Source organism: Ictalurus furcatus, chromosome 2 (genome assembly GCF_023375685.1).
Source record: "Ictalurus furcatus strain D&B chromosome 2, Billie_1.0, whole genome shotgun sequence".
NCBI lineage: Eukaryota > Metazoa > Chordata > Actinopteri > Siluriformes > Ictaluridae > Ictalurus > Ictalurus furcatus.
The window spans coordinates 5,169,681-5,197,219 of record NC_071256.1 but is presented as its reverse complement, the minus strand read 5'-3'; the positions used below and the strand labels follow the sequence as shown (position 1 = coordinate 5,197,219).

At 38.3% G+C, this 27,539-nt stretch overlaps 1 protein-coding gene and 1 long non-coding RNA gene across 6 annotated transcripts; both read right to left on the bottom strand.

Annotated features, from left to right (window-relative positions):
* Nucleotides 1-2,930: 2,930 nt before the first annotated feature.
* On the bottom strand, nt 2,931-4,320 carry LOC128620149 (uncharacterized). Its single transcript, XR_008388094.1, has 3 exons — nt 3,332-4,320; nt 3,178-3,249; nt 2,931-2,982 (listed from the first exon to the last, which is right to left on the bottom strand). It is a non-coding gene; the product is annotated as an uncharacterized LOC128620149 (long non-coding RNA).
* Nucleotides 4,321-19,989: 15,669 nt separating this feature from the next.
* On the bottom strand, nt 19,990-25,888 carry LOC128619916 (transcriptional protein SWT1-like). 5 transcript variants are annotated; one of them, XM_053644445.1, is made up of 8 exons: nt 24,809-25,140; nt 24,158-24,246; nt 24,014-24,075; nt 23,691-23,747; nt 23,479-23,608; nt 22,342-22,440; nt 20,850-21,018; nt 19,990-20,752 (listed from the first exon to the last, which is right to left on the bottom strand). In XM_053644445.1, the coding sequence occupies exons 2-7, from the start codon at nt 24,198-24,200 to the stop codon at nt 20,852-20,854; spliced, it is 558 nt and encodes a 185-aa protein (XP_053500420.1). In that variant the 5' UTR covers nt 24,201-24,246; nt 24,809-25,140; the 3' UTR covers nt 19,990-20,752; nt 20,850-20,851. The 5 variants fall into 5 exon arrangements, with proteins under 5 accessions (XP_053500420.1, XP_053500438.1, XP_053500430.1 ...); XM_053644463.1 differs by lacking the exon at nt 24,809-25,140 and adding an exon at nt 25,786-25,888 and having other exon boundaries at nt 19,990-21,018; nt 24,158-24,250; XM_053644455.1 differs by lacking the exon at nt 24,809-25,140 and adding an exon at nt 25,581-25,778 and having other exon boundaries at nt 19,990-21,018; nt 24,158-24,250.
* Between the last annotated feature and the right edge of the window lie 1,651 nt (nt 25,889-27,539).

The following is a 27,539-nucleotide window of genomic DNA, read 5'->3' as shown; positions in this document are numbered from 1 at the left end:
TCCAGCCTAGATTGTTATAAGAGCAATTTTGATCCTTTATTTACAGCAAGCAGAAAATGTCTTTCATAAAGTCCTCCTCTTCTAACAAATGAGTTTTAAATAATTGCATATTAGTTAGAAATCTTTAAAGAAGTTACATTTCAATCTAAATTTTCCCATGTTTTTATAACAATGCTAAAAAAGCTTGTTGAGGCTTCTTTCCGATTGAGCTGAAGCTTTGGAGCATTGAAAACTCAGAGCGCGGCGACATCTGGTGGTGTGCAGTAATTATTGCAGCCAGAAATTCGAGGCTGTTGGTTTAATAATTTTAATCCGTTATGATTCTCATAAAATTCTGTGCTTCAAATGTATTTATTTATGTGAAAATATTGGGGATGTGATTGTGTTACAATAAAACTTTCAAATATCATGCTCCACTGTCATTTTTTATTTATTTTCATCACTGCAAATAGTATGAAAATGTTTAAGCTACAAACAAGCTACAGGAATTTTACAAATATTTCAAGTAAAAGCTTTAATATATTTTCAAATGATGAGAATATTATATTATTTAAGAAGTGTGTGCACAAGCAAACCCAAGAAGAGCGAGAAACTTAATGTCAAGAAAACATAAAAACATTTAGACCTTAAATGTTTAGACCTGGTGAGATGCCTGGAAGACTTAGAATATGACATAAACAGAAAATAAAAAAGAGTGTAGACATGATTGTGCAGTCAACAAGATCCTTACAGATCCTTAAATGAAACCATGTTAATGTCTGTGCAAAGGTTTGCATATCCTCCTTGTGTTTGTGTGTGCGGTTTCCTCCCACTGTCCAAAAACATGCAGGTTTACTATGTTAGATTGCCCCCAGGTGTGAAAGTGTGTGAATGGTGCTCTGAGATGGACTGGCGTCCCATCTGAACTCTCCCACCTTGTGTCCAGTGTTGCTGGGATAGAGTCCGAATCCATGACAACACTGACTAGGATAAAACAGTTACTGAAGAGGAATTAATAAATAAATTAATTAACCCTATAGCTGCACCATGCTGTATATAAGCAATAATCCATATGTTTCCTTCTCTTCTTCTCTTTATGGAAAAGAGGATGCTATGTTCCAGGCAAAGTGAGATTTGCTCTGTGCTAAAACACTGACTGCTAAGGGTGTCGGATGTAATCTATGCCGTGCAACCACAGGATTGGTTCATGTCAGCGGTTCATGTCTGCGGTTCATACACAATGCCTATTTCCAGCACTTGGTCTCACAGTGGAACAAGCTGCACAATTCATCAGCCTGAGGCTGGTTCACTGCCACTCTGACAAGTGGCAGACATTATTAAGGACTGACAGCAGGTGTAACAGCAATTCCCCTCCTCACATGTGCTACAGTCCTTTAAGGTCTCTCTTTATGAGATTCTGCAGGATGCTAGATTACAATCACGTCACTTTATGACTTTGCTGCAAGGTCATACACATGCCTCTGACAAGTATTAGCAGTTTATAAAACCACAGTTGCGTTCATAACTAGCGTTCTCATGGTACTTCAGAGCCACTGTGAGACACTCAGCATGTCAGAGGGACTGCAAGACTGTGGCCAGGGCAGTGGGGACTGATGGGAAAATGGCTACTTCCTCTTTCTCAAAGTTAATGAAAGTTGTGCCATGCACAGAGAATACTGTGTGATACTCCACACTCAACAAGCACACTATCATACACCATTTAACATGCAATAAGGTTTTCACAACAATTTCACCACAACTAGTTTAGAAACACACATTCAGTCCAGACAGACTTTCCCACGACAGTCACAAACAAGAACTTCTACAGCAGTCATCTTACGCAAAACAGGGTGATGACAAAAGCATTCTAGAACATATAAGTGGTGTCTCGGTGGTTAAAGTCTCTGGGTTGCTGATCAGAAGGTCAGGAGTTCAAGCCCCAGCACTGCCAAGCTACCATTGTTGGGCTCTTGGGCGAGGCCCTTAACCCTCAATTGCTCAGTTGTATAAATGAGATAAATGTAAGTCGCTCTGGATAAGTGTGTCTGCCAAATGCCGTAAATGTAAATAAATGCAAATAAAAAACAAATGATACAAAATAAATGATAATAAATGACACAAACATTAAAAATAGAATTTGCAGGATTATCCATCAGCACACAAATATGATTAAATCTGCTATTAATGGTCAAATAAAAAAAGTCACAGTAACATGCTTATCATGCTTACCATGGCGTGTATTTAATATACTGCATATATTCAGTATTATTCTAGATATTTACTGTGGATTAGTTTGTTAGAATGCTGGCATATTCAGTTTTGTCTCCAGTGTTGATCTGGACCCGTGCTGCTCCGGCTGTGTTCACGTGGGTTACAGTAGAGTAAGTAACACCAGGTTCAGTCTGTGGAAAGACAGAACATGAAAATTATACATATAACACACACGCACACACACACACACACACACACCAATTTCTAGTGCTTTTATACATCTGAGCAGTTGAGGGTTAAGGGCCTTGCTCATAGGTACAGCAGCAGCAGCAGAACTGGGATTTAAACTCACAACCTTCCAAGGAGAGGTCCAATGACTCAACCATTGAGCTAAACACTGCCCATGTGGTTCTGATAGAAGCAGCAAAAGATATTTTCCTATAACTCACTGTTCAGTGAAAGCATGTGTGTTTCATGTGTGTTACTTGCATAGTATCACAAATACAATTAAATCTCTAAAGGTAGAAACAAATCTGCTATAACTGTTATTGTAGAAGTCATGCAGAATGAAGTGGAGATTAAATTAAGAATACAGTAGGACTCTGATGGACGAGGAGAATTTGATGAAATTTTATAGTTCACTTTCAGTCATTTATCTTCTGACTCAAAGACTTAAAGATAATAATAAAAATGCAGCTGAGCTCAGGCCTGCATGTACACTAACCTGATCCTTCAGCTTTCTCTTACAGTCCGGACGTCCTTCAGTGATCACGTTCTCTCCACATCTTCCTCCTAAAGAGAAAAGACCTCAGAAATCACACCTCTAGTGGAAACGACACAATTTCATTTTCCTTATCCAGAGACACTTACAGAAGTGCTGCTGCTTCTACAGGTTTTCAGTTCATCAATCTCAGAATCTGTTTTGTGTTTGTGTGTGAGTGTGTGTGTGTGTGTGTGTGTGTGTGTGTGTGCACGCATGCGTTGTACCTTTGCGTTTCCAACAAATAAAAGCCACTACTCCGGGTATCACCAACAATAAACCCGCCAGAATGCCGAAAACTGTGTAATAAAACACACCAAAATATTAATGAATGTAATAATATAGATGTGTTTTTTCATTGCTGATGAAAAGTTTTGGCACCTAGAGGGAGGCTGCTGTGTGTTTGCTGTTTATCTTGTTCCAGTGTTGTTGAGGATGATGCAGGTGGAGAGTTTGTTGTTTTACTCTGAGGCGGTTCTGATGGAGGTGTTGTGTCTGTTTTCCTCGAGTGTGTTGAAGTTTCTCTTCTTCCTACTGAAAAGACAAAACTTATTAAAACTAATGACTGTTTTTATCACTGTTAGTAATATGGCACATGACACTGGAGTAAAGCATGCTCACAGTCATTAATGAAAACATGTACTGTATTAATAAGAATGAATGATTTTAGTTCATACGGAAAATACGTTTTGGGATAATTTGAGAATTGGTACATGCAACAAGCAGATAATTGTTTGTTTGTTTATTTGTTTGTTTATATTTAATTTATTCAGGACTGCACCATATTTTAGTGTTGGTTTATTAGGAAAGGTTCACGTCTGTTAATATAAAGCTCACAGCTGATGGTAAGAGCAAAAAACAAGTCATGAGGTTGAAGGAATTGTCCAGTTTGTCATTAAGAGTTTTACTTAAACACACAGGGTCAGTAGTGGAACATCATCAGCTGGACTCAAACCCCTAATCTCTTGTTTCTCAGCCCAGTCCCTAACTACTACGTGTGTTACACTGTCGTGATCATGTGTGCATTTTTTTTTTTTAATCTCAGAGAGCTACTTGCAGTTAAACAGCTGTAGTTAGACACCATGTTACAACTACATCTGAAAATAAAGACTACTTGGAGAGAGGAATTCTACAGAATTTCTTTAAGTTGATCAGTTTAAATAAGGCGTAATGCAGGAAGTGAAGATGGTCACTGACAGAGAGACAGCAGAAAAAGGTGTGAAATTCACACATCTATTTACAGCTAAGACCAGAATGAAGAAGTGACAGTTACAAGTTACAGGAAAAGAACTTTTCTATTACACTTTATATGACTCAAACTCAAATTAATTTATATAGCACATTTAAAACAACACAAATGTTGAACTACGTGCTGCACATCATGCATAATAAGGAATACATTAAAATAGAGCATAAAACATCATTAACATAAATATATAAATAAATAATTACTATAAGAAAACAAACCAGATATAACTAAGACCAGAGAATAAGCAGCTAGACAGGGCAGATTATAGATAAGCCTGCGTGAAGAAATAAGTTTAATATAAAGGGTGATTAAAATAAATTTATTGTAGGGGAAGATCTGGTAGAGAGGGGCAAGCTATTCCAAAGCCTCGGTGCCATTACAGAAAAGGCTCTATCGCCTTTGGTTTGTAATCGTGAGTTTGGAATGGTCAGTAACAACTGAGAGGAGGATCTGAGCGAACGTGTGGAAGAGCGAAAGCTGAGGAGATCTGAAATATATACGGGGCGAGACCATGCAAGACTTTAAAAACAAACAATAGGATCTTGAAATCAATTCTGTATTTCACCGGTAACTAGTGGAGTGAGGCTAAGATGGGTCTTACGTACTCTCTCTTTTTGGTCCCAGTCAAAAAGCGAGCTGCAGCGTTCTGTACAAGTTGCAAGCGCGAGATTGAAGACAGGCTAATTCCAGCATACAGGGCATTGCAGTAATCAAGCCTTAATGAAATAAAAGTGTGAATAACAGTCTCACGATCTTTAAATTTGAAAAAATATTTTAACTTGCTAAAGTCCCCTAAGCTGGAAAACTAGCTCTGACAACAGAATTTGTTTGTCAAACTTTACTTCCGAATCGAAGATCACCCCCAAATTTTTGACCTGGGTAAGAATGTGGTCTTGTAGGGGGCCCAGATTTCAGCTAAGACTTTCTATCAAATGTGAAGGACCAAACAGGATTGCTTCAGTCTTTTTCTCATTTCGCTGGAGGACATTTTCATCCATCCAGCACTTTATATGTGTCACGTCTTAAATGTTATGAAGGTGAGGACAGATGCAAGTGCAGTTAAAGATTATTATTTGGGAAGGTCAGGCAGACAAATCCAAATCATGAGACAGTAGTGTGGTCGAAATAACGGGCAATGGGTCAGGCGATCTACAAACAGGCATAAACTGGGCAGGGCTAGAATCAGAAACGTGAAACAAGAAACAAGGTCAATAAACATGAATAAAAAACGAGAAACAAGAAACGACCGCTTGGTAAGGAGATAACACTAAATACTACTCAAGGTACAAAGAGACACAAGGGGGTTAAATGCCAAACGTAATCGGGGTGAAACACAAGACAGCTGAAAACAATGTCGTCACACCTATGGGAAACAACCAATGACAATACAGGGGTGGAGACAGGACAAAAACCATAACAAAAGCACATGTAGAAAGTAAACAAAGTCAATGTCACTGAAGCCCCAAAAGCGTGCGTTCGCTAAGAGCTCATGCATCGGCTCGCGCTTCGAGCTCGCGCTTCGGGTTTCCGAACACGCTGCGTGCTACAGCGCTAGCTCGAGGGGAAGTCGTGACAATATGAGTTATTATAGATCCAGACATTGTCAGAGATATAATTCAGTAAATAAATGTAATAAAAGATGTGTTGTTTCATTGCTGATTAAAAATTTTGGCAACTAGAGCCTTGCTGCTGTGTTTGCTGTTTACCTTGTTCCAGTGTTGTTGAGGATGATGCAGGTGGAGAGTTTGTTGTTTTACTCTGAGGCGGTTCTGATGGAGGTGTTGTGTCTGTTTTCCTGGAGCTTGTTGAAGTTTCGTTTTTTTCTATTGGAAACATTGTTAATGTACAAAGATACCCTTTTTAAGTTCCACCCCACCTACCCACGGTCCATGTAATCTCCCCACACACACACAGTGGGGGGAAATAAGTCTTGGACGTTTTCAGTAAATATATTTCCAATGAGGCGATTCACATGAAATTTTCACCAGACATCATTATTAACTCAAGAAATTCAGAAATATAAAGAAATCCAAACATAAATCCAAGAACATAAATAAAGTTATGTGTAATAAAGTGGAATGATGCAGGAAAAAAGTATTGAAAACGCTAACTGAAATGGATTTAATACTTAGTGGACGCTTCAAGACGCTTCCTGTATGCAGAAATTAATGGGTCGCAGTATTCAGGTGTGATTTTTGTCCCATTCTTCTAAACATATTGTCTTTAAATCTTGTTCAACTGGATTCGAGTCAGGTGATTGACTGGGCCATTCTAACACCTTGTTTTGTTTTCACTGAAACCAATTGAGAGTTTCCTTTGCTGTATGCTTTGGATCGTTGTCCCGCTGGAAGCTCCACCCACGTCTCATCTTCATCATTCTGCTCAAGAATCTCCCGGTAAAGGGCTCCATTCATCGTTCCTTCATTTATATTAAGTCTGCCAGTACCATGCAATGAAAAACAGCCCCACACCATGATGCTTCCACCTCCAAACTTCACTGTTGGTGTAGTGTTTTTAGGGTGATGTGCAGTGCCATTTCTTCTCCAAACATGGTGTGTAGTATGACAGCCAAAAAGTACATTTTTGCTCTCGTCTGACCAGACTACACTCTCCCAGTATTTCATAGGCTTGTCCAAATGAGTTGTAGCAAACTTTAACCAAGCTTCAACATGCCTTTTCTTTAGTAATGGTGTCTTGTGGTGTCTTGTGGCATGGCCTATTGTTTTCTCTGTGACGATGGTACCTGCTGCCTCCAAGTGTTTCTGGAGCTCTTTCCGAGTGGTTCTTGGCTCTTGGGCTACTCTTCTGTTCTCTTCCATCTGTTTCCATCTGTTTCCATCAATATGTTTTGCAACAATAAGGTTGTGAAGGTCTTGGGAGAGCTCTATTTTTTGTTACATTTATGTTGCCATTGGTTTGTGAAGATTCAAATATTAATTTAACAGTTCAGTGTGGAGTGTTGAGAATTGCAATTTCAAATATTTTTTCAATTTAATTACTTTCTGGACTCGGCCAGACTCGACTCAGACCCGGCCATTAAGGACTCGGACTTAAGTCTAACTCGGCTACTTTTGGACTTGGACTCGATTGCTTAAGGACTTGGTCTCAACTCGAACTTGACAAAAGTGGACTCGACCCAACACTACTGTGCACCAACTTGGTCATAAAGATATCTAAACGGAAAGCTAGAACTTTAGCATAGAATTGATGTCACTATTTAAAAGAGACAGTGGTCTGTGATTCCAACATTGAGTCAATTCCTTGTCAGGCTTAGGTAGCAGAGTAATAATGACCATACTAGCACTATAATTGAAAGAACTATCTCGAATAGAGTGATTTTAACAACCACAACTCTTCCCAAAAAGTAAGATATAATTCTGGAGGGATTCGATCCCATCCCAATGACTTCCCCTTCTTCATGGCTATAAGAGCTTCCTTTAATTCTTCTAATGAAATTGGAACATTCAGAAGTGCACATTCTATCTATCATCATCAGATAGATATGGAAGAGTGAGAGCCTGAAGAAAGTCATTACATGCCATCTCACAAAAAGCCAAATCAGATTTACATAATTTCTAATAAGAAGATTTAAATCCTGTATTAATTCCTTTGGGTTCACTTATCAAGCCATTGGGAGTTTGAATTGCCATAATATTTGAATATTTTTCACTGTTCTTCAGCCTAAGAGCTAGGAGATGACTTGGCTTAGCCCCATTGAAGTAATAGATTCTCCTCATTTTTTGCATCAAAATCTCAGCTCTATGGTGTAACAAAGAATTGAGTTCAAGGGCAGATTTAGTGATTTAGGGACCCTAAGCAAAATGTAGAAATGGGGCCCTCATTTCAGTGTTTTAACATCGACATTTACATTTTCAGCACATGTTGTTATTCAGCATTAATAGCAATAATCAGGGGTGAACTGGGACCAAAAAGTGGCCCTAGAGTTTCTGGCCCTTAGCGGACCACCACACCCGGCCCACAACATGCCACATCATAACACCCCGGTTCGTTGATGGTTAGACCAATTTTTAACACCAGTTACTAGCATAAAAATATAACACAATACAGAAACATAAATGCTATTTAAGCATATTTATATGAAGTAGCACTGAACAGATATCAAGTCATATTTGTAAAATAGGCAAACAGAAACAGAAGAACAGTGTGACAAAGAAAATAAAACAATCAAGCCAGCATGTTAGCTAGTCAGGGGGCATCATCTGGGTGCAGTGTAGGAGAGCTGCCCCACTCAGCTGTACAACTCCTCAATCAGGACTGAAACTTTTTATTTTAGCACTAACATGAATCCACATCTAATCATTTAACCCCCCCAAAATATACCACTACTACTACTACTATCACTACTATAATATAACATAATAATGATAATAATAATAATAATAATAATAATAATAATAATAATAATGCATTTTATTTTCTAATATTAACATTATGAAATTAATCTTGATATTAGGCCTATATTAATAAATAAGTCTATTTCACTATGACCATTAACCAAGAGCAAACAGTAAGTTACTGTATGCTACAGTAGGACAGCAGCTTATTCAAATATTCTTATTTTTTCTAAACTGTGGTAATATTTAAACATATTTATTTGAAGTAGCACTGAACATGTATCCACATCTGAAAGGCACACTATCATCATGTGACATTAAACTCACATATGATCATGTCTGCAGAGTTCAGCTTCATATGGGGAGGGAGAGAGAGAGAGAGAGGGAGGCAGAGACAGAGAGATAGAGAGAGAGAGAGTGAGAGAGAGTGAGAGAGAGAGTGAGAGAGAGTGAGAGAGAGAGAGAGACAGAGAGATAGAGAGAGAGAGAGAGAGAGAGAGAGAGATAGAGAGAGAGAGAGAGAGAGAGAGAGAATGAACCCTGCTGCCTGTCCCAGCCTTGCTGTTCTTTGGCTGTAATGCTAGAGTCTTGTCTTCACACAAAAGGCACAATCTGTTAATTTAAAACACTTTACAGGCTTTGATAAAAACTTTTTGCTTTCCTCCCACTCTCTCCTTTTTTCAGCACCGCTGCTTCACTTCATTTTTACTCTGTCTGTACACTACACGTGACGTCGCCGGTGTATGCACGAGCGTTGATACACTCATAAATTAAGCATTCTGATGGCATTTTAGCGTATGGATTTTTAGAAAAACATAATTAATTAGAGAAAAGTAAAAATAAAACTTTCTTAACTACAAGTTTATGCAGTGTTTTGGCTAACGTTTGCCTAATGGTAAGTCGGCCTCTGACTGAGTTCTACGTGTGTCACTATTATTTCTTTACTGGACATTCTCAGAATATGAACTCTGTTGAAGACACTCTAGCCTCTTTAATTTTGTCTCAAGAGTACATATTGCATTTAATCTAGTTTTATTTAGGTGAGATGCAAATGAGGTACAAGAATCCCATCTGCAACGCTTCACAGCATCCCAGAGAAAACGAGGATTATCCCCTGAACCGGTATTCACCTCTATAGACCACAGTGTATTGTTAAAATGCAGCCTTGATTGGTACAGACACAAAAGAGATTTTAGCTGAGACTACACTGTGGTCAGATATAGAGGACATAATTACAACACTGTGTATTTCTGAATATGAAGCAGAAGATATGAGAATATAATCCAGTCTAGAGTAACTTTCATGTGTGTAGGAATAGAAGGTGTACTGCCTCATAGTGGGATGAAGAGTGCGATATACATCAATTACTCTAAAATCGGACATAAATCTACAGAGCGGTAGTCAATTAAGACTGTGTTAAATGATTATGCAATCAGGAGCGATCAAGGCATGCATCAGCTACTGTGTTCATATCAGCACCGATGATTAGGAAACAATCCAGTAAAGTTAAGTAGTTAAAACAGGAAAACAATTTCAATCAGAGTGTAAATCAAAATAAAAGTGAAATTCTGACCCGCTATATACGCTTTTATGAATGATACACTACCATCCTCACAGCTATATCTTTCCAAGATGTTAAAAGAAAGCCTTCAACATGACAAGCTTATGCCAGTTGTAATGAAGGAATTATACTGGTGTAATGTAGCTCTATAAACACTAGTGTTACCAAAATAAATCACAGATTAGACTGAGAAATATGTCAAATCCAATCAGATACCAATCCAAAGTTTCAGGCCAGTCTGATACCCATAATCAGTATTTAGTATTATTTATAACTTGATTTATATTTTGTCACAATATGACTCGTTGGAGTAAAATCCTCAGTTATGATAAATGGAGAAGACATTTTGTTACATATTTAACTATAATTCATTTGAACACTGATCAAGTCTGTTTTCACTGAATATTAACTTTTATTGTGTATTTAAATACTTTACCTTTAACATGAAGCTTGATGTCTCTGTGTTCCTTCTCAGTGCTGCACCAGTAGTCTGCCGCATCCTCTTCTCTCAGGTCAGATATGAGCAGAGACAGATTAGCAGGAGAACTGTGATTAAACAGCTGAAGTCTGTCACGGTAGTGTTCATCATTTAACACTTCTGTCGCAGGTCCTGTTCTGTAGGTCCACCAGGTGAATTTCTGAGGTTTGGTGTGCAGGTCAGAGCAGGAGCAGGGGAACAGCACTGAACCACCTTTGTGTCCTGTGATTTTTGTCTGATTATCAGCAGAGAGAGAACAGCCTACAGAAACAAACATACAAAAACTCACAATCTACTGAATACAATATGAAGTACAATATTTCAAAATGAATTTTTATGAAAATACTTATGTTTCAGTACGTTTAATCCCTAATCTCTTGTTTCTCAGCCCAGTTCCTAACTACTTGTCACGGTTTCCCCTTTATGCAGCGCGCTGTGGAGCATGTGAGCGCGCGTGCACGAGCAAGGTGCGCGAGCACCTGCTTTTCCTTTGTTGACAACCGTGACATTCGGACACGTGCTTTTGTTATGTTTCCTCCCTGTTCTGTCATTGGCTGTTATTTCACGTGTGTCTGAAGTGCTGTCAGCCGTCAGCTGACAGCACTTCAGCTGATAATAATGGGAATTATTCAGTTGATAATAATGGGAATTATTAAAATAAAACTTAGCTAACATAACTCAAGGCAGTTTCCAATAACTTGGGTATTTTCCATTTATGCACATTCTATTTGAAAAGCAATAAAATACACAGAGTACCAAAATGATGCCCTGTCTGTGTTTTGCGCCCCGTTTCCGATCTCTCCCTGGTTGAGAACCACTGGCCTATTGTAATGACACTGGACTTGATAGATTCCGTGAGTCAACAGCCTCTCCGCCTCACCTGTCGATAACAAATCAAACTCCGCCTGCAAATTAAGCCTTTGTTTATGCAGCTCAGGGGTCGGGTTGAGAGCATATTGGTCGTCAGTAGCTCGAATATGATCAGATATCTCTTTTTTCTTATTCTTGCGCTGCTTTTTGGCATGAGCAGAATAAGAGATTATCTGTCCCCTTAAGAAGGCCTTTAGAGTTTCCCAAAGTAAAGAGTAAGAGATTGAATCAGTTTGATTGGTAAGAAGAAAATCATCTATCCAAGTAGAAATATACTTGCAAAACGATGAATCGGATAAAAGTAGAGAATTAAGCCTCCATGGGGGGCGAAAGGCGCGATGTGAAGATAGAAGAATGTCAAGACTTAGAGGAGCGTGGTCTGAAATAACAATTGCTAGATATTCAGAGTTTACAGCCCGAGAAATTAGAGAGTTATTAATAAAAAAGTAATCAATGCGAGAAAAATATTTATGTACATGAGAAAAAAAGAGAATATTTTCTCACTGTGGGGTTAAAATACCTCCACGGATCAATGTAACCATTCTGAACCATAAACTCAGAGAATACCGTTGCCATTGCAGAGGGAGCCTTTGTAACAGTGCTAGATTTGTCCAAAACCGGGTCCATAACACAGTTTAAAGCTCCCCCAAATATCAAGAGATGTGTGTTCAAAGCAGGAATCTTTGACAACAAATTCTGAGCAAAATGAGCATTATCAAAATTCGTATACATTTTACGGCATATACATTATACGGCATATACATTCACCAAAACTACTTTTCCCTTCGGGAGCTTCGGGTATTTTCCATCAATTTAGATTAGTACAGAACGGAGTACAGAGAGGTTTATATCAATAGGGGCAAAAAAAACAAAAGAAAATAAATAAACAAATAAATAAATGAATTAAATAAAAAATAATAATAAAATAAAAAATTAAAAATAAAAAAAAAGAGGCAAAAACAACAAAAAAAAACCCCCACACAACAAGACAGCATCCCACCCCTCCCTGCCTCCCACCCCAATTAGGAGATAATTTCACAGTTTCAGTGGCTCCATTATATTGTCTGGTATTTGTGTAAATAAAACATAATGAATTTGTTTTTGGGGACTAGGTTTCTGATGGACTAGGATTGGAGAGGAAGGATTTTAAATGTAATGATAATGTTTATATATTTGTTGTTTTATATACAGGTTACTTCAAAAGTCACTACTGTATTATTGTGATGGGATTTCAGGTGCCAGCTTTTTATTTCAAAAAATCATTTCTTCTCTTGTCTTTTTGAACAGAGTGTATATCTATGTGTGTTTATTTCAGGAGTTTTAATAGAAATGAGGTATAGTAAATATCAAATAAAATGTAAACGTGCATTGATGAAGTTAATGTTGTTAGTACTTGTTTAAAAATGACCATGGTAAAACAGAGTTCCAAGGTATAAAAATATAGTTTGTCTGTCATTTAACCAAACAATAACCAGTTCTGATACCTAAAAAAGTTTATGTAGGCAATTTTAACAAAGGCCTTTACAGTCATTTAAAATGTAAAATTGAACTAATGAAACGATGCCCCTGGACCCCCTTAAAACATTTTGAAGTACGTTTGTAAAGTTCTTGTGGGGCCCGTGCCCCTGTAGTGATTAAACTCTAGAAATGGTCCTGGTCAACATCATCATCTCACACGGATTCATTTAACTCCGAGTCCGAGGACGTGGTGTGAATCATTTCCCCGCCCCATACATCACGTAACAAACTGTGGTTGGTCGCACTACGTGTCCATCAGACGGTCTCTTCCTGTCCATGTGAACTACACTGAGGCTCTCAATTCATGTGAAGCAAGCAGGTACTGCAGATATGCAGTGAAGGCCATCATAATAACTGGACAAAATACGTAGTGATTGGTTGCACTACATCATTACTCATTTGAACTTGTTACTGGAAAAGCTACACTATTTGTAAAGTACTGGAGCTACTGTCACACTACTGAAAAATGGAGTTAAGTTAGTAGTGTCACTACTTTTAGTTAGCTACTCCCCAACACCATAGGTGAAGACTTGAGTTTAGCAGCCGCTAAGCAGATGGTCAGCATTATGCTGGGGAAGAATGCAGTTAAGCAACAATATTTAACAACATGAATAAGCGCTAAATCAATGATCTGGCTGAGGATGTGTTCCAGCAGCTAATTAGCAGAGTTCAGGCTCGTCATTTTTACAGAATTTCACATTCATTAGGTATGAGTGTGATGGAGAAACTGAGGAAACTTTCTTTTTTGCAGACCTCTACATTCAAATGTAACTGCTGAAGCTGTGTTTGACTTTTTGAACAATTTCATGGTTTCTAATGACATCAGCAGGACAAAGTGTGTTGGACTCAGCACTGATGGTTGTCGCTCTATGATGGAGCAACACAGTGGACTGGTGAAGCAGGTCAGAGACTCGGCCCCACTGCTCACTCACATACATTGCTGCATTCACAGAGAGTCATCAGCTGCTAAGAGAATGCCCACGGATTTAAAGACGGTTTTGGACGATGCTGACAGAATGGTGAATTACATCAAAAGTCGTCCATTACAAGCACGTTTGTTTTCCCTTCTGTGTGAGGAGATGGGGGGTGCACGGTGGCTTAGTGGTTACCACGTTCGCCTCACACCTCCAGGGTTGGGGGTTGAATTCCCACCGTGGCCCTGTGTGAGCGGAGTTTGCATGTTCTCCCCGTGCTGCGGGGGTTTCCTCCGGGTACTCCGGTTTCCTCCCCCAGTCCAAAGACGTGCATGGTAGGCGGATTGGCGTGTCTGTAGTGTATGAATGTGTGTATGAATCACACCATCTTCAGTCGACTTGACTCTTGCGACTGGATCACGGTGGTCAACGGGAAGTGAGAGTGAGGCCGATGCTGCACAAGTCTTCCTCACTATAATAAAACTCACGAGTCTTCTCCTGTGTGAGGAGATGGGAAGTGAACACCACCAGGTCTTTCTGCATACTGAAGCCCGGTGGCTCTCACGCAGCAGAGTGCTCACCCAGCTCTTCCAGTTACGTGATGAGGTCAGAACATTTTTCATCGATTCCAAATTTGTGATTGGCTTTGTATATTGGTCTACTTGGAAAACATTTTCAGCCACTTGAATGGACTCAGTTTGGCCCTACAGGGGAAAGCAGTAACAATGTCTCACGTGCAAAACACAATAGAGACGATCACAAACAAAACTCATCTGTAGGGGAAAAGAATGGCCCGAGCCAACTGCGAGAAAACGTGTCCGTGTTTTTGAAGGAAAGGCCACTTCCTGTCAGTGCAGCAGTTGCTATGGCAGCGCACCTGCAGGCTTTGAAGTCACAGATACAGGACTACTTCCCTGGCATGAGAGAACAGCAGAGCTGGATACAGAATAACTTTGCCAACCACGTTAAGGATGTAAATGCGGGTCTCACCTCCAAGGAACAGGACAGTCTTGTTGATCTATCCTGTGATAGCTTTTAGAAACTGATTTATTTTCAGAAAGACTTTTGCCTCAGTTCTGGTTGCATGTGTCTTCCAAATACCCCGAGCTCTGTAACAAGGCAATCATGTTTCTGATGCCGTTTGCCAAAGGTAAGTATAGTTTAGGTTTGTATCTGGTCCCCCACCAGAGATATTCAACCCAAAAGTGAACAGAATTTTAAAAAATGGCACTTTCTCGCCCCTTACTTTCTCATCTCAAAAATGAAATGTTCTGCATGCACACTATACTTATCTAGGTACCTCCTAAAAATTAAAACTGAGACTCGAACCCTTCCCATTATTATAAATTGACCCTAAATGTGGAACTGTGAGCAATCTTCAGCACTACACTTGGACTTCATTTCTAACTCTAAGGAACAAGAATGTGCAAAATGTTTATGTATTTGAACTTTTAATGTGCGCTAGAGGTCAGTTTTTGTTCCAAGAAGCTAGGACCATCCTGAACCGAGATATTGAGGTTTCCCTAAACAGCTGTATAACAAAAAACTGCTGGTTTTGCAACGCTGATACATAGAGTAATCACTCAAAAATAATTATGAAAATTAAAAACAGTCGAGCAACCAACTTTGTAATTATTGGACTACTTGAGATGGAATGACCCATTAGGTCCTGTCAGTAAACCTGCTGCATCAGACTACTGGACTGTTCTTTACTAACTTCTTAATTGACGAAGTTTACATCGTCCTTCAATTTAAATGTAGATGTTGTAATGTCATTAAACATTGTTTTTCAACACAGTTATGAATTTTAATGAAACAGATTTGTGAACTGCATGCCCCTGTAGCTTCTCTTACAGATATTGATGTTGTATATAATTGTATGCAGTGTTTTAGATTTAGATACAATATGTTTGTAAACAGAATGAAGATAATCATCTTACCTTCACCAGAATATGATTTGTACATTTTTATAGTAGTTCACATAATGCTAATGAAACCCTTCCAAGTGTTAATAAATGATGTCATTTTGTGCAAAGAGAAAATCTACTTTATTATATATATTTTTCTATATTTTATGAATCTATATTTATTATACACCCAGGAAGCTCTGCTGTGGACATTAAATGGTGTTATGATGCTTTCCAGGTTGACTTACTTAGAGTGAGTTTGGTTTTAACGTTTCATGTCATATTAACATTATTTTATGGTTGTTCACTTAATTCATAATGCTAATGAAACAAAGAGACAATCTACTTATATATAAAATTAGTCTATATTTATAAACACTGCAGTGTTACCAAAATAAATCATAGATTAGACTCAAATCCAATCTGATAGCATTACAAAGTTCAGGTCAGTCTGATACCCATATTCGGTATTTATTGCTATTTATAACTTGATTTTGACAAAATGACCTAAAACCCTAAACCCTGGTAAATGGAGTAAACTTTTTTGTTACATATTTAACTAGAATTCATTTGAACACTGATCAAGTCTGTTTTCACTGAATATCAACTTTTATTGTGTATTTAAATATTTTACCTTTAACATAAAGACTGATGTCTCTGTGTTCCTTCTCAGTCCTGCACCTGTAGAATCCCTGATCCTCGTCTCTCAGGTCACCCCCTCCCCACACCCCTGTGTGTGTGTGTGGGGGGGGGGGGGGGGGTGTTCTTGCTTGCTGTAATCACATCAAAATTAGCCCTAGCTACACCCCTGGTCTCAGCATGCACACACACAGGAAGGTATCTGTGTGATTCTTACACCTCTGCAAGTTATCTGGAGTCACAGTCGTGCACAGAACTAGTGTTCTCATGTTAGAGCCAGTGTGAGACACTCAGCATGTCAGAGTAACCACATGATTGTGGGCAGGGCAGCATGGGGGCTGATGGGAGAATGGCTACTTCCTCTTTCTCACAGCATCAGTTAACCGACATTGTGCCATGCACAGAGAATACTGAGTAATACTCCACACTCAACACGCACACGGTCATACATCCCTTACAATCTTTTTTACACGTGGTTACATACCTTTCTCAACACTGAGGTCCCTTTTTCAAAACCCTTCTCTTCATCAACATGAAGCTCAGTACAGCAGTTACCCTCACATCCAACATGCACTAAAACCACCAAACACTTCATACACACCTCAAAATCAACTCATTCTACCAGAACACACTCTCTCTCTCTCTCTCTCTCTCTCTCTCTCTCTCCATCCACAGGAGCACCTTTTCATTCATAACACAATGACCTGAAAAAAACTCATATCAGGTAACACACTGAAAACCCCAATAAGTCGACTGTAGTCAACTGATTGAATAAACCTGTTCCCTCAATTTAGGGCGTACTCACACTAGGCCCAGTTGTCTTGTACTGTGCCCAAGCACGACTCCCCCCCCCCCCACCCCCAGCTGACCTGCACTCACATTGTGCTTAACGTTCTGGGCCTGAACACGCTTACGTCATTACGATGCAGCTTTTTGTTTGGAAGAAAACAGGAAGAAAATCGCTCTCGCACATCACAATGGAGTCCATCATTGTAACGTTACTTGTCTTTTTTAGGTTCGCTTTTACTTGACTTTTGAATTATTTTTTTGACTGTTGGTATGTATGCTTATTTTTATGACTTGTGTCTACACGTGATTGTGTTTTTCTCTGAACAACGTAAGGTTGATCAGTTTGTTAACCGCCTCAAAAGGCAAAAGACACACAAGCACACTCGCATGCACATGCACGCACACATGCACACACGCACACAAACACGCATGCACGCACTCACACACACACACACATGCACGCATGAACACAATTATAACTAGGGGCAATTTATCTTGGTCAGCCCACCTACTGGTGTATTTTAGGAGGTGGGAGGAAACCAGAGAACCCAGAGGAAACCCACATGGACATGGGGAGAACAAGCACAGAAACTCCACACAGACAGAAGCCCGAGCTCAGGACTGAAGCGGGGACCCTGGAGCTGTGAGGAGACAACGCTACCCACTGCATCACCACACTGCTCATAGATCCACAGAGTTCCCCTTTTGTATAGATGGTAATGAATCAAAAACAGAACAGCTGTGTAACGCTAAACTGGAAATTAGCTGTTATTGTTTTTTTAAAAATTAGTTTATTTACTTTTACAACAATTTATTTATAAGTAATGAGAGTGACACAGTTCAGTCCACATAGACCGCTGTTGTAAGTTTTGAAAATGTGAACACAGTATTGATAAAGGCATGCAACTAATTGTAAAAAAAAAATAAAATAAATAATAATAATAATCTCTCTCTCGCTCATTATATATATACTCATACATACATATGTCATGATGCAGGAAGTGAAGATGGTCACTGACAGAGAGACAGCAGAAAAAGGTGTGAAATTCACACGCATCTATTTACAGCTAAGACCAGAATGAAGAAGTGACAGTTACAAGTTACAGGAAAAGAACTTTTCTATTACACTTTATATGAGTTATTATAGATACATTCACTAAGACAGAGATTGTGAGAGATGTAATTCAGTAAATGTGTAAAAACATACACTGTAAGTATTATAGGGATGTAAAATAATCTCACTGTAGATTCCTCCTTATTCATTCACCCACCTCTCTTCATCAGTACATTTTAGACTGAAGTTAATCAGGAAGAAAAAATCCACATGATCAAAGCTGAACAGGTCTAAATAAGGAGATTATAACACAAGGCATGACGTGTATGTTTACCTTGTGTATAAAGATTACTGCTGTCTTTGGACAATTTGGTTGTTCAGGAACAGGGCTGAACTACGGCCTACTGTAAACCCAGTCTGGACAGAAACCACATGAACTAAACACAAAGCAGCTGAACTAAGAACTGGCTAATATTCTCTCTCCTTTCTGTAATAGAAAATAGAAAATAACTTCACTCACCTGCAGCGACGTGAAACACAGCAGACAAAAGATACAAGCACTTCATCATTACTGATTCTTCTGCACATACACCAGTCCCTCAAAGTGACAACACACACACACACACACACACACACACTGCCTGAGGGTCTCTCTGTTATATAGTGTGATTATCAGGAAACCACAACAACCACTGTCTCATTTTTTCTTTTTGAAGAGTGATTTCATCACTCTTTCCATGACTCAATTTACTTTTTATATGCAGCATTAATGTTTATTCTAAAAAAAAATGAAAATTTTTTTTTAGATATTTTATCTCATGTGGTGGGTTTATCTTACTTCATAGTATCAGCATTGTTATCTTTCTTAGGCATCATTTTCTTAATGCTTGCTTGTAGCCTTTTCTTTAGATGAAATTTTACCTAAATAAACAAATGAATGCATTATAAATTACTCTAAGTGTTTTGAATGTGTAAAGTTTCTCCTCGCATTAATGTTTCTATACTTTATGAGCTCAAGTGAAGATTGTTAGATGACCCCTAGGAAACCTGATGGACCGAGTCCCACACACCAGTAGACGGAAGTGAGCTATGGCTAAGCGGCTAAATAGCGACATCTTGTGCTATAAAGCTGCTACTACAGCTGGTCTACAGATAATTAGGTTCATTGGGCTCATTAGGTTTGCTCACAAGATAAAAAACAAACAAAAAACAAACCAAAAAAACCCCCACAACAAATAAACAAAAGCCAGAAAATTAGAAAGGGCACAAAACAAGAATCTAGCATGCAGAATACATCAGATAATAACTACACAGTAAAACAAATGCTACTAAGGAGGGAAAACACAGAACTTACATATGAGAACCAATCAGGGGAAAGACAAGTGAGTACAGAAAATCAGAGGAACCAAGGAAGAAATTCATACTATGAGAAAGGATCCTTGGAAAATTTATTTGTTTTTCACATTTCACCTCAGAATCAAAAATCACACCAGGGTTCCTCACCTAACATTCCTAAAATTGGTGGCTAAAAGGCCCAGATTTAGCAAAAGCTGTCTGGCTAACTTTGATGGACCAAAAAACACCATTTCAGATTTTGACTCATTAAGCTGCAAAAAACTGGATGCCATCCACACCATTATTTCATCCAAATAATCAAGCAGAGATGCAATTTTGGGTCACGAATCAAGGATGGGTTCAGAAGCAATCGCAGATAAGAACATTTATTAAACAAATACACAACAAAACAAAGACACCAAGACAACTAGGCAAACCACTATGGCATGGAACACAGAAGTCTAATACAACGAAAGACAGAGAAATAGTGCAGACAGTGGCTATATATACACACGAGTGCTCATTAACAGAAACATGAATCAGGTGCAGGTGGTCATGTGACATGTAGTGCAGTGGCTGATGGGAACTGGAGTCCAGAGTTTCCTGATACATGACAGTTTGGAGTTATCATTACATTTCAGAGGCAGATACAACTGGGTATGGTCTACATAACAATGATATGCTACACTGTGTTTGAGAGTTTAATCCCAAAGGGAGCATATATAGAGAAAACAGCACAGGGCCAAGACAAGAACCTTGAGGAACCCCAGATGAGATAGGCTGAGAGCAGGAAATAGAGCTCACTAATTCCACAGCAAAGGTTTTCCTATATAAATAGGATGAGAACCACTTTAGGGAACGCCCATTAATCAGGGCCTTGACTCCGCTCAGCAGAGCTTTACTGCACAGGTTCTTATCGTTGCTATAAAATGCATTGCATGCAGCCTTTTCTTTAGATGAAATTTGACCTAAATAAACAAATGAACGCATTATAAATTACTCCAAGTGTTTTCAATGTGTACAGTTTCTCCTCACATTAATGTCTCTATACTTTATCAGCTAAAGTTACAATGTCTTGTAGTGGAGACAGCACTGCAGCACTAGATCGTCATTATCCTCCACGTTCAGCCTGCCTGAAACAATGTTAACCAACAGCGCCATCACCTGGTGAGCTGCTGCATGCATTCATACAAAGAACAAATGAAAAAACACACAAAATCAGCAGCTCACAGTCAGCGTGAGACACTTGCTGCATGGACTGGCTCCAGAGACGCGGCTCCTGGTTCTTCAGGGAGGTGTAGATGTAGTCCACAGCTGGCCTTTGACAGTTTCCTGCTTTTTAACGAGTCCAGCTCTTGTAGAACCACCCAGGGAACCAGCAGCGTCGGGAACCCCAGAGCTGCAGCACAGAAAGAGTTACTTAACCAGTTAAACCCGATCTCCTTGCTGTCAAAAATCAAATACTGTTTAAATCTGAATGATCAAGTTTACATATTTTTTCTCTTTATGTCAGTAGTAGTAGTGTTGTAGTACTAGAGCGATGGAAAAACTGTCCAAAATGCAAAATAAAAATACACTAAACACTAAAACAGTTTTCTGCATTGAAAGGCTCACCAAATAAAAAAAACCCACCCTGAACCAAGTATTCTAATTAATAAATATATAACTAGATTTTTTTTTGTATTTGTCAAATATTACATTTGCAGATATGAGAAGTAACTCCAAGTATATCATCTTTCACTCTTCTTTATAGAGGATGTTGACACCACCCACCCACCCACGCACGTACTAACGCAGACATACTCACTGACCACTTTATTAGGAACATTTACGCTCATTCATGCAGTGATGCAATCAGCCAATCACGTGGCATCAGCAGAGTGCATCAAATCACACAGATACAGGCCAAGAGCTTCATTTCATTCCAGTTCAAATTCCATCTACTGAAAGAGTTCTGATACACGTGCTTAAAAGCAAAGTGAATTTTCCTCATAATGGTGAGTTTAATTGGTTACTCGTCCAACAAGTGTGCGGACTAGGATGCCTGACAATAACAAGATCTAATCTGTAATCGTACAATCTGTAATCCCAATTTCAGATCTTTTTAGAATAATATTTAGAATTAATAAATGACGCCGTCTTGTGGCCGTTTTGAGATTGCGAGCAGGACCGTGATTGCAGCACTAAATCTGAGGGGAGACGATTCAACCACGACATGCACAATTAAAGTATACTTGCTTTAATTAACTGATGAACTTTATTTAACATAACAGCCATTAATGCACAAACGAGATGTGTTACATAAACGCTTGCTATGTAGTTTAGGAAACAGAGACGAACTCACAGAATCACGTAATCTGTTCATCTCATCAAAGCTTTTATTTAAAAAAAGAAAAAAAAAGAAAAAAGGACACTTTAGTAACAGTGCACTTTATTTTTTGCACACTTATACACCATTTTATTTATTCGTGTATAAATAAGAGTTGGTTTATTTTGTATGCAAGGAGGAAGTGAAATTGACAAAATTGTTATAAATAAAACGGTTTGTTCAGCTCAGTGGTGGTTATCTTTGTGTCAAAAACAGAAGTAAAACAGTAAATAAATATCGGTTCTGGATATAGGTTATCGGGCATGTAAACATGCAAATAATCGGGATCGGTTATTAAAAAAAAATCAATATCAGTCGCTCTCATACTTGAGCATGTGACCACTGTCTTCCTACCTCCAAGTCCATGGGATCTAATCCTCCTCACAAAGTCCAGGTGGCTGAGGAGAACATTGGTGTCGAGCACAATGAGGAGGTCCTGCTGCTGTTTCTGACCTTGAAATGTCGCACACACACACACACACACACACACACACACACACACACACACACGTATGAAACAGCAAAGCGCTAGGCTACATGGACACATCTTGATTTGGTCTAATAGTTTGTGCATGTGAGTACAATAGAGTCCAGTAGAGTTCGGTATGCTCAAACATACTCATACACACACATTTTTACTCACGTACTCCTTATTATATCAGGTGCAAGCATTCACTGATTCTCAAGAAGGCAAAACGATACATTAAGAGCCAGGGGGGTGTAAACTTTTGAACAGGATGGTCTGTGTAAATTATTATTATTTTGTTTAAAGATCTTATTTTTTCCATTTAGTACTGCCCTTCAGAAGCTAAATAAGATATTTACATGTTTCTCAGAAGACAAAAAAATAACAATTTACACCGATCATCCTGTTCAATAGTTTACACCCCCTGGTTCTTAATGTATCGTGTTGCCTTCTTGAGAATCAGTGAACGTTTGCACCTGCTGTAATAGTCGTGTACGAGTCCCTCAGTTGTCCTCAGTGTGTAAAGATGGATATTAAATCATATAGTCGCTGTTGTAAAGGGCTCAAACATGCAGAAGATGCTGGAAAAGTAAAGAATGTGCAGGACCTGGAGGATTTTTCTGAAGAACAGTGGGCAGTTTAACTGCTCAGGACAAACAAGGGACTCGTGAACAACTATCACAAAACATAAACACAGTCGCTGATCATCCAGGTAACAACACACAGTATTAATAATCAAGTGTGTGTAAACTTTTGAACGGGGTAATTTTTATAAATTCAGCTATTATCTATATGTAAACATCTGTTATGTGAAAACGCTTATTAAAGACTGTACTAAATAAAAAAATAACATGGGATTTTTATGATCCATCTTATTTTGTTAAAAGTATTAAGATTTTGCAGATTCAACAAGGGGTGTGTAAACTTTTGGGCACAACTGTATTTGCGACGCATTGCATTTCATTTTCAAACTCGACCCTATTGTACGTTTTCATGCACGCCCTTTTACCCAGTGGTGACATTACTGAGTGCAATGGTGGCGCTCTCGTCTGCCGGGTCTACGTCCATGCTGGTCAGCTCTCCGTAACTCTTCTCCACCTTCACGTGCAGCTGTCTGTTGGAGCGAGCCAGATGCAGCTCCTCAACTATCTGCATCTACAGTCGTAACAGAACAACGTGACGCCCAAAAACACACACAGTCTTCATTATAAGGGATGGACAATTCCATTAAACTTACCTCATAATCATTATCACTGGTTTCTGTGCACTCAGTAGAAGCGTCGTAACAACAAGTCTGAAAAAGAAAGTCCGAAGTCTTAATGAACTTCATTACTGACAAATGTGATATACAGAACTGTTTTTTTCTTTAAGAGCGAGTTTTTGTTTTTAATCATGGAATCCCAAACTTAATCCTGGCTGACTGGATAATTGTATGCATGAGTAGGTGTACAGGTGTTCTTATTAAAGTGTCTGGTATACTACATACAAAACTTCAGCATAGTACACCATCATCAGCTACGAGATTCTGAGGCTGAGATGAAGATAAGTACCTAACCTCACCTGCTCACATGCTTGTTTTTGTCCCTGCGACTGCTTCTGCGTCTCTCTCTGTCCTCTGTCCCCTAAAACAACATATAATAATGAAGAACAGGCAGGAATGAACAATTTCAAACATTAATGCTTTAAGAATCTCCCCATCCTTACCTGATCCTCGCCGGAGGACGATGACGATCTGCGTTTCTTTCATTCTTTCTTATGCTTCTTTGTTCTGGTCTTTTTTCTGGGCATCGCTGCTGCCTGTGAGGATATACAATGATGTGAATTCGACCGGGACATGACTGAATCTCAGATGTTTCCTTACTAGCTGTAGAAGTATAAAGTATAGTACAATCATACCATACTATAGTATACTTGTAGATATATTATGCAATATATATATATATATACACCGATCAGCCATAACATTAAAACCAGTGACAGGTGAAGTGAATAACATTGATTGCTGTTTTTTTTCTGTATTGGCATAACGTCCTCTGGATGAATGAATAAACCTGAATGGACTACATGTTTATCAGCTTTCTATCATTATAAGGTTTGATCTGGGTTAAGAATGAATGAAAGATAGATTAGACTAATTCTAAGGTCACTAGTTTGCTTCCTTACTAACCTCTTACTCCTTACTAACTCATTTTAACTGTGTTGCTAACTTGGTGCCTTCATTTTTTTTTTTTTTTTTTTTTTGCCATTATGTCTAACTAACATTAATTCTTCAAACAGAGCTCATAATTTCACCAAACCTTTAAACTTTAAGCTCTTGTTGTGTCACTGGGATATTAAACTGAGAGAAAATGTCACTTGCCGGAGTTTGACAGACTGGACCGAGTATCTCGCTGCTTCAAATTCAGACGTGTTGTTATTTTTATTCCACTCGTATTCAGGATTAGGATGTAACCCGAACATCCAATCGGAGCGCAGAAATGGGTCGGTGTTACCCAATCACAGCGCTGGAGGCGGGATTCATCGAAATATGGGTAGAGATGTAAATAACCGCTCTCATATTCAAGATTGTGATTGGGTAACTCTGATGTCACGTGTGAAGCATGGCGGATTTAGATTGGCTAGTTTTGCTCTGATGGTGAAACACACAGGATTGTGATTGGATGCATTTTTTATTTTATTTATTTTGCGAGCAGGTTGTTATCGGTTGAGTTCACAGAGTGGCGCAGGGATGATGTTGTTTGTACCGGAATGCGGAAGTTAGCATCACACTGGTTCCCGCGACAAAAACCTAATAGGATTTTCCCATAGGCTTTTGGATTATCGCAAAAAATAAGCTCTGTGATCAACAAAAGTGAACAATACTAACACGTTTTGTCCATCAAGATAATTTTCACAAATGAACACAACTTTTATGAAGTTTGAAGCCTAAATAAAATCTCCAGAAATACAATGCTAACTGTATGCTATAAACGAACTACACCACGGTCGCGCGACTTCAACGTCACCATCACCAAGCTTCCGACAACTTTTCCAAACTTGATTTAAAAACATTTTCCATTATGCAGATTTACTCTGGGGATGAATCTTCATCCACATGTTTATTTTTTTGGAATTGTGCACAACAAACCTGAACCAGTTTATCTGCAAAGTTTTTCCTGTTCGGCGTGATGACATTTAATGTCCCCGACAACGTCTGTAGTCCCATTTAGCAACCGCCTTTTCCAAATACACGTAAAAGCTTTTTTAAAAAAATCACGAGTAGGGTATTACTGGTGTATTTTATGTGGTAGAATAAAACGTGAAAATATGTTGAGCTTGTGTTCACCGCAGACCTTATTTCAGGCTTTTAACAAAAATCCCATTTTAAAAAACCATTGACTTCGCGACGTTGGAACCGGAAGTACTAAAATGCTAACTCGTTTCCGGGTTTTGGCTTTACAAAATGACGTCATCCCTCCGCTACTCTACACAAACAGGAATTCACAATTTAAATTTATTTTATTATATTGATTTATTTATTATCTTAATTAATGAAGATAAACATTTTCAAACAACATTGTAAAACATCCTCACAACAAAGAGTGTAAAGTCCACGAACCAGGCACCATAGCACCAAGAAAGAAGAGGAAGAAGACATTTTTCCTTCCTTTAACCATAGGGGTCTTCTAAATAATAATAATAATAATAATAATAATAATAATAATAATAATAATAATTCATGAAACAAGGATTTAACTTTTTCTGTTGCAGTTTTTTCTTTTTCATTATTTTGAGTGATTCTAAGTAAATAAATAATTCTTTTTTGAAAGATGTAAACCAGGACTTCATATATTTCGACTTGTGTACCAAAACTTTCCCAAAAGCAATAAATGCTTAACAAGTAGTTCAGCTTTTTTGTCTTCATTTAACATACCAAATACAATATGATTTTGTCTTATTCATTTGATATGTTTTGTGTCTAAACGTTTAGATACGGTATGTCCTCCCGAAAAGTTTTAACAAACTACACTCAGAGAATAGATGGTCAGATGTTTCTATATGCTCGTCACAAAAGATGCAGCTGTTACTGTCGAAATTAAACATCTTTCTTAACTAATCATTTGTAAGATGCACATTATTTAAGACTTTAAAATGATTTTTTAAAACATTTGCGGGAACAGGAAAGCCAGTGTAGTCTGTCTGACACTTCCTACATTCAATTTCATGAAATAAATCCAAAATTAAGTTTCTTTTACTTGATACAGGATGCAAAACTTCACCAAACATACTTCTTTAATGACCTGTTTGAGACGATGTTTCCAGAATTTCACATCCATGTATGACAAGTGTAATGTTAAGGCAGTTGTAGAATTGAACAATTTTCACCATTATTAAAAGTACTTGTGGAATGGCTTTAACTATACTGGGCAGCATTGTTTAATACCTCTACTGATTTCAAAAGATGTGAGGATCCTTGTAATAAAGAAATGCAACCATTTGTATTATAATATAGTTTCAATAATCTAGCATACGTGCTGTAACCATAAACTGATGCTCTGTTGTATCAGGAGCTTCATGAAAGTCAAGAAACAGAACAAACCCATCGTCTACAACCTCACCACTATCATCAGGAAGATCTTGTACTAAACGGATATTATTATGTATTGATCTTTGTCTCATAATGCCAGATTGTGTCTCACTGATTACCTGTGTCAGACCTTTTTCTTTAGATGAGAAGCATAGATATGAGTCTACATTTTATAGTCTGTGTTTAACAGAGTTATAGGGTGAATTTTTTCCTGGCTTAAAAAGTGTGAACAATAAAGTTCTCATAAGGAGCTCCAGAAATATCTGTAAAAGTTGGCGGATTGTATTTCAAGCCCAAGAGATTTATCAATTTATCAAAGGCAGTTAACTGCTTGGTTAAATTCTTTAATGGTAAAATCTGCTCCACATTTATCTCTAAATTGTTTATTTATCTGAGGGATAAAAAGTTTGATTGAATCAAAACATAGTTTTCTCTCCCAGCTTTTCTCATATTAATGTTATCCAGCCTAGATTGTTATAAGAGCAATTTTGATCCTTTATTTACAGCAAGCAGAAAATG